Source organism: Neodiprion lecontei, chromosome 6 (assembly GCF_021901455.1).
Source record: "Neodiprion lecontei isolate iyNeoLeco1 chromosome 6, iyNeoLeco1.1, whole genome shotgun sequence".
Classification (NCBI taxonomy): Eukaryota; Metazoa; Arthropoda; class Insecta; order Hymenoptera; family Diprionidae; genus Neodiprion; species Neodiprion lecontei.
The window spans coordinates 15,563,940-15,572,109 of record NC_060265.1 but is presented as its reverse complement, the minus strand read 5'-3'; the positions used below and the strand labels follow the sequence as shown (position 1 = coordinate 15,572,109).

General features: G+C 35.3%; 1 protein-coding gene across 1 annotated transcript; it reads left to right on the top strand.

Annotated features, from left to right (window-relative positions):
* The first annotated feature begins 4,128 nt into the window (after window positions 1–4,128).
* LOC124295001 lies at window positions 4,129–7,943 on the top strand. Its single transcript, XM_046742893.1, has 3 exons — window positions 4,129–4,192; window positions 6,735–6,819; window positions 7,375–7,943. Exons 1-3 carry the CDS (start codon window positions 4,135–4,137, stop codon window positions 7,535–7,537), a joined length of 306 nt encoding a protein of 101 aa, XP_046598849.1. The 5' UTR covers window positions 4,129–4,134; the 3' UTR covers window positions 7,538–7,943.
* The last annotated feature ends 227 nt before the right edge of the window (window positions 7,944–8,170 follow it).

Below are 8,170 nucleotides of genomic sequence, written 5' to 3'. Positions count from 1 at the left end.
CGCGTTGGTTTTTTCTTTTGACAGATGACACATTTCTTTATAAAATCTTCTATTCGCTTTTTCATATTATCCCAAAAATATTTCTGTCGAATTCTGTCATACGTTTTCGTGATACCTTTATGTCCTGCGATCGGAGATTCGTGATTTTCTTGTATTATTTTGAGTCTTATATCTGGAGGTGGAATGATAATTTTGTCTTTACAGATCGTTATGATAATTTGTGTTCCGGCGAATACCTGTCTAATGATATTTTTAATTTTAATCCATCCAAGATCGTTGATTCCACTTTTACCTTGCGATATGCTTGCTGTTTTAATATTCAAATCTTCCATATTCTGTTTCAAATGTACAAATGCATCGTAATAGTTATTTTCCAAAGGTGTGTCTTGTTCATGTTCTTGAGTAACCAATGCGATTATTCGTTTCTTTGGTGTTCCCAATATAATTATGCGTCCTATCTGATATTCTGTAACTGGTTTAACGTTTTTCAAGTATCCTTTTTCATCTGAAAATTTACCAATCTCGCATAGTGCTATTCCGTCAGTGGAAATGAAGCATAGATAATTATCTTTTTTCATTTCTAAATTGTCTCGAGTTTCTATCAAATTAGTAGGTTCTTGTCTTGGTAATTCTACTGAGGCTTGCGAATCATCAGATACCGTGATATCTGATACGTTGTCTAAGTTACTTATTTCGATCGATTTATCTTCTAAATTCTGTGGATCATTAAGTTCTACTATTGCATCTAGATCTGGTAAAGCGTTTGAAATATTTATAGATATCGGATTTCGTTGACTCTGAGGATCTGGAGTTATATTTATTTCTGAGGATTCTTTGTTAACGTTCTCAAGTGAAATTGGAGCTTTGGGAGTCTGCGAAATTTCCACTGCCTGTTTTCTGATTTTTAGACTGCTACTTTTGTTTCTCGCGGCTTTTGGTTTCGAAGGCTTACTTGCATGGGTGCCTTGGTGGCCTTCTAAACCTTTGTAACATGCGTGTTTATATGTCGGTCTATGCTGTCTCGTCGTACGTCGGGGTTCTGGCATACGGTTTACACCACTGTTAGGTATAATTTTTTCTACAACTTCGATGTTCAGTTTAGACACAAGTGTCCTCGGTCTTATGGTCTCGGTCCACTTATTCTGTTCGTCTGGAGAATGTCGAACTGGTGACGGTTCTGTTTTATGTTTGCCTCTAGCGTCACTCTCGCTTGAGGGTGTTTTCATTGCTTCATGTTCGAAATATCGAAGCGTCTCGTCAAGGTCCATCTTTTGTGTGGTCCTGAAGGATTCGTCTACATATGTGGATTTTTGCAAGGGGTGTACGTCTGCCTGAACTGTGATTGTATTAGTTTCTTCGCTTTCCGAAGCTGATGCAACTTCTGAAGTTATAATGCGTCTTCCTGTACATTCCTTGTCCGATTCTATTTCGTCATGAAATTTCTTTTGTCTCGAAATTACGTCGTTTGTTTTTGATATAAGGTATGGGGCAATTGCGTCTGCGTCTGTCATTACTTTCAAATTATCTGTAATAGTTTTACGTCTTGTTCTAAGTAATGGTCAGCTGTTTCAGAAGAACGTTTGTTTAATAAATCTCTGGCTAAGCTTCTCTGAAAATTATTCTTCCTATTGGTGGAAAGTGTTCCTGAACCTGTCGGTGTATTAGTAACACTTGGCACGGATACAATCTTAGGGGTGTGAATAGTCGTAGCTGAAGTATGCTCTCGAATGGGTGTCGGGGGTGAGGCTATAGAATGCCCGCTTTCTGTGACGACTGTAGCTGTATTTTGTCTCATACTAGGTATACTCGATTCCATATTACTTTTATTAGCTCTATGCTTTACTGGATTTAATTTATAAGAATCATCACTATCCAGTGATGAGGATTCAGAGTCCACATAATCTGGGAGTAACGTAGATTGAGTTTTCTTTGATCTTTCATCCATCGAAGATGAAGATTGAGAATCTGATTCTATTTCTATGATAACAGATTGTTGATTTTCATTCGATTTATTGCTAGCTGAAGTTCTGTGATTTTCTGGGGAGTCTGATAGTTCATCCGATGATGAATCTTCGTATTCAGAACGATGTCTGAATGGAGTAAGGCGTTCAGCACTTGATTTTCTTTTATTAAGGATTTTCAATTTCCTTTGTTTACCGGTTTCCTGTGAGTTTGTATTTTTGTCCACGAGCTTAGATCTGAGACGACTAGCAATAGGTTGCGCAGGCCTATTGTTATCCATTGTTCGATTTTTGCGATAGTCGGAATTTGAGTCTAATCGTGCGCCTCTCGGGTTTGTCACGTTTTTAGAATCTACCGTTCCGACATGTTTGTTTCCGCCTGAGCTCGGAAAACCTAAAAAGTCTTCCTCGTCTATACTCATTGCAGCTTCTTGGATTTTGTAATCTGCCTGTACAGTTTTTTCTTTCTCGGAGGAACTACTTACATAACGTCGTCTAATCTTCGCGTCTCTCTGTGTTAACTTTTGAGCGGAGTCAGATGACGACCTTAGCCTGGCTATACCCGGTGCTATGTTAAGAGCAGGGTCTGCTGACCGTCTCCACTTGAATTTTATGGGATATACGTCCCTGTTTCCAATATCAACGGGGTTTCTCGACAACGCGTCTGCGTTTGTATTTATTTTACCCGCTTTGTACTGAATTTTATACTGGAATTCTTTTAAACGTTCTCTCTATCTCATCACACGTGACGTAGGGTCATTCGTAGAATTTACCCATACTAACGGTCTATGATCGGTTCACAATGCAAATTGTCTACCATAGAGATATGGTCCAAAAGTTTTAATTGCATAAACAATTGCCACCATTTCCTTCTCAGTTGTCGAATAATTTCTCTCATGCTTGTTCAAAACTCTAGAAGCATACGCGACGAGCGCGTCTTCGCTTGGCTTTCCTTGCGATAAAATGGCTCCTACTGCGAATCCAGATGCGCCTGTTGTAACTATAAATTGTGACGAAAAATCAGGATATTGTAGTATAGGTGCTTCACAAAGTTTATCGCACAAGATTTCGAAATCTAAATGCGTATTAGAATCCCATTCAAATTTTTTATTTTTGCTACTTAATTCTGACAAAAGCTTAGCGATTTTAGCAAAGTTCTTAATAAATCTACGATAATATCCGGATAGTCCTAAAAATTCTTTAACATTCTTCGTGGTTTTCGGAACAGGAAATTTCTTCACAGCTTCGATTTTTTTTGGATCTGGTTTAACTCCGTCAGCTGATATAACATGCCCTAGATATTTGACTTCTGTTCTAAGAAATTCGCACTTGTCCGATTGTAACGTCAAGTTTGCTTTTCTTAAGCGTTCAGCGAGCTTTATAAACTTAGTCGCATGTTCTTCAAGTGATCGTGCATAAATTACGATGTCTTCTAGGTATACGAATAAATCTATTCCCTGTAAACCTCGTAAAACTATTATTACGAGATAAAATTGAGAAATGAAAGAAATGACACGAGTGGAAAAGTTTTGCAAACAGAGGTTCAGCAACAAAAGAAATCACAGAGACAAAACAACTGGAATGGAATGACATTCAACAATCATAGACCAAAATTCAAACAAAAAATTCAAATAAACTCACACGAGGGTTCAATTCTCAACAACCTCAGAAGAACAAAAATTTCAAAAAAATATATTACAATAATTTCAAAAGTAACAATGAAAGGTGTGATTTCTGCGAACGACGAAATCACGAGGAGAAGGATTGTTACTATTATAAGAAAACGACGCAATACCAGGATGACCGTCAACGAGCAATCCAAATTGTTCAAGTACAAGACACTGAAGGCGACTTAGCATTCATGAGTGGAATTGGAATGTCATCCAATCACTCAGCAAATATAAAAGACAAGTTGACATTTCTACTAGATTCAGGGGCAACTGACCATTTAATTAATCAAAACGATGTCTTTTCAGCAGTAAGGGATTTGCCAGTACCGGTGAAGATTAACATTGCAAAGAAGTACGAAATAATAATGGCGACAAAGGGAGGCTCCATAGATGTCACGACAAATTAAGGAGTGTCAGGAATCTTGGAGAACGTACTATACACACCCGAAGTTCCTTATAATTTATTATCAGTACAACGAATTCAGCAGGCTGGTATGAGAATTATGTTTCATGAAAATGGGAAAACATCTATTAAAAGGGGTAACAAAATCATTGCAACTGGTAAGTTACTTCACAATTTGGTACATGTTGATTTTGTTATACAAAAGAAAATGTGTAATAACGTGAATGCAAATATAAACACTTATAAAATATGGCATAAACGTTTAGGCCATTAGGGCAAGTCAAAATTCCTAGAAATTCAAAGAAATAATTTACTTTTTGATAGCAAAGAATTAAAAAATATAAATACCACGAATGAAATTTGTGAAGCTTGTATTTACGGAAAACAAGCACGTCTCAGCTTTTCAAAGAAAAGAGACAGATCGCATGTAACAAGGCCTTTATTTATCAATCATTCAGACGTATGTGGATCAATCACACCTTTAACGATCGATAGAAAAAGATACTTTGTAACGTTCATAGATGAATTTACCCATTACTCTGTTGTTTATTTACTCGGTCAAAAATCCGATGTTTTTAAGAAGTTTCAAGACTTCGTTGGCAAAAGTGAAGCACATTTTAATTTAAAATTAGCACACTTAAATTGTGATAATGGGAGAGAATATCTATCAAATGAATTCAAGGCTTTTTGTACAGAGAAAGGAATTCAATATCATTCAACAGTACCCCATACACCTCAGCGAAATTCCATAGCAGAACGCATGAATAAATCATTGACAGAGAAAGCGCGTAATATGAGACATGGGGCTGAATTAGTCAAGGAACTTTGGGGAAAAGCAATTTTAACTGCAGCTTATTTACTAAACTTGTCACCAACAAAAGCCCTTCCAGTAAACAAGACTTCCAGTAAAAGGCCAAGACTGGATCACTCAAAGGTTTTCGGAAGTACCATTTATGTTCATGATAAAAACCGAAAGGGTAAATTTAATAAACGTTCAGTAAAGGGGATACTCGTAGGCTATGAGGTCAGTGGTTATAAAGTATTGAATACGGAAACAAATAATTTTATTATCGCACGCGATGTAATTGTCGATGAAATAAATTTCAAAAATTTGCGCCCTCTCGTTTTAATTGAAGGAATTGAAACGGAAAATTCCGATATTAAAATACAAAACAAGGAATCCGATCAAAACGAAAATTCTAGTGTCATTAAAAGACAAAAACTAGAAATTAATCAAAATTCAGAAACAAATAAAAGTGAAGAGAGTAGAATCAACAAATCTGCCGTTCAAGCAGATGGAGTTGATAAAATTTCGTTTACAGACGAATCAAACTCTCGAAAAAGCCCGAATAAAAACGAGCTGCGACGAAGTGCACTTAGTAAAAACATGTCTACTATTTCTTCATATAAGTGTACAGTCGGTTGTTTCTGATATTCCTGAAACTTATGATAAAGTAAAAGATCGGGATGTTAGTTTTGAGTGGGAGAAAGCAATAAAAGATCAAATTGCTTCCCTTGTAGAAAATAATACTTGGAAAATAGTAACTCATCCAACCAATAAAAACTTTATCGGTTGTAAGTGGGTATTTGTAATTAAAAATCATATTCATGGAAATCAACAATATCTATCTGATTACAATGAAACTTTTGCACCAGTAGCGCGAATAACAACGTTTCGATTTCTCTTAGCCTTTGCTAATCAGAACAATTTATCAATTTACCAAATGGATGTGAAAAAAGCTTTTCTAAATGGTCAATTAGAAGAAGAAATTTATATGCAGGTACCCGAAGGGGTGAAAACCGATAAATATCATGTATGTAAATTAAATAAAGCAATATACGGATTGAAACAATCAGCTCGGGTCTGGTTTCAACATTTTGATAACGTCCTCAAAGAGCGAGACTTTAAAAATTCGTCAGTTGACCATTGTTTGTATTTTCTTGAAAGAGATAAATAGAAATATTTATGCAATATCAAACGTAGACGATATTTTAATCGTTACGTTTGAAGAAAATACTATGACGAATTTCAAAAATTACTTAATGAAACAATTCGGACTCCTTTACCAGTAAAATTAGACTATGAAGAACTAGATTCAGAGGTGACTTGCAAGGCACCATGTAAAAATCTAATAGGATGCTTGATGTATGCAATGTTGTGTACTCGACCCGATTTGAGCATAGCTCTCAACTTTCTGAATAGATATCAAAATAAAAATAATCAAGAATTATGGCAATGTTTAAAAAGGGTTTTGAGATATATTAAAGGCTCAATAAAGTTGAAATTAATTTATAAAAGAAATGATTATAAAGATATGCTAGTTGGTTTTGTGGATTCCGATTGCGCAGGTAATGAATTCGATCGTAAAAGTACATCTGGATTTTTATTTCAATTGTTTGATAAGAATACGATATCTTGGAATACTAAAAGACAAAACTCGGTGGCCACATCCTCCACAGAAGCCGAAAATATGACACTTTATGAAGGGGTTAAAGAGGCTTGCTGGTTGAAATCTCTTTTATGAAACATTAACTTAGAAACGTCAACTTCTATAGTTATATATGAAGATAACAATGGGTGTATTGCAATAGCTAATAATCGGACAGATCATAAACTATCAAAACACATCGATGTCAAATATCACTTCACGAGAGAAAAGATTGAAGGAAAGATAATAACCTTGAAATATATTCCTACAGGTCAACAACTAGCGGATGCTTTCACGAAGCCACTACCATCAGTGCAATTTTTGAAAATCTGGAAACGAATGAGCCTGGAAGAATTGTAAATCTAAGCATTCATAAATACTTTAAAATATAAATAAAAAAAAATTACAAAAATATAAATAGGGGAAGGGGGGAAAAACGGGGTACCCCAAAAATTTCGTAAATGGTCAAAAATGACATCTAGCATCATTTTACACTAAAAAGCTGAAAAAAACATTTGCATACTTTTTGCGAAAAAATACAAATAAAAGAAATGGAAATAACAAGAAAAAACTTTTTTAAAATTATGTTGAGAGTGAATTTTATTACTAACGTTGATTTAAAAAGTAATTGTTACACATATTTTATTTACTTGGGAAAAGAAAAAAAAAAATTCCTTTTTCTAGGGGTACCCCATTTTGCCCGCTAAAATAAAAAATTTTTTCTTACTGGAAATTGTAAATTGACATTATTTACGTTGTTTGCAACTAAAAAAAAGGAAATTTTACTATTTCCTTGAGTATCCCGTTTTGCCTCCCCTTCCCCTACATAAATAAATATATTTTAGTTATAGGAGTCCACCGGACATCATGTTGCTAATAAATACTAACTATATATTGTGACGATATTATAGATTCGAAAGTGCCCGCGAGGTTTTGCTTGGCAACAGCCATCTCGATCCAGGCGTCAGGCGGAAGAAACAACTTAGCATTTTGAAAGAGTCTACAGGAAGACGCCCAACCAACCGGTATATAATTCCCCGTAGTGATCATTTAATCATTGTGAACGAGAATTAAAATTAAAATTCACACATCGACCTCGCCAGTTAATATCCATACGAATCTGAACGTCATTACAGAATCGCCACGAAGAAAATTTAAGAAGATCGTGGATTCCAAATTTTTATACAAAGATTCGTAAAATCACATGGACGATTACACGACGGAGCTGCTGCCGAGTATTTAAATCAAGGGATAAGTGATTTTTAATATATTTATTAGGGTGCTTTTTTTTAACTTTTTTTTTTCTTACCTACCTTCGAAAAAGTTAGTTTTGAGCCTCAAACGAAGCCTCGCGAAACCGAAGCACGGTGGCTTAATTCTAAAAGGTGACGCATCCGGTTTGAATTTTTCCCATTTGATTAACACAAGATGAGGGCTATGCAAACACTCTAACCGGGATGTCTCGAAAACTATGCAAGTTACGGAGCCGTTTTTTTTTCATTTTTTAGGTAATAAAATTTTCTATAAAAAAGGCCTGTACTACTATACAGCTAAATATTCATCTTGTAGTCGATACGAACGTTGAACTTGAGTTCATCGAATAAATGAATAAAATATTATTGAATCTTGGTGAGCGGTCAATTATACGTAAAGCGTATTTTTTGTTAACGTTTCGGCCCGGATATGGGCCCTCATCAGAACGATTAA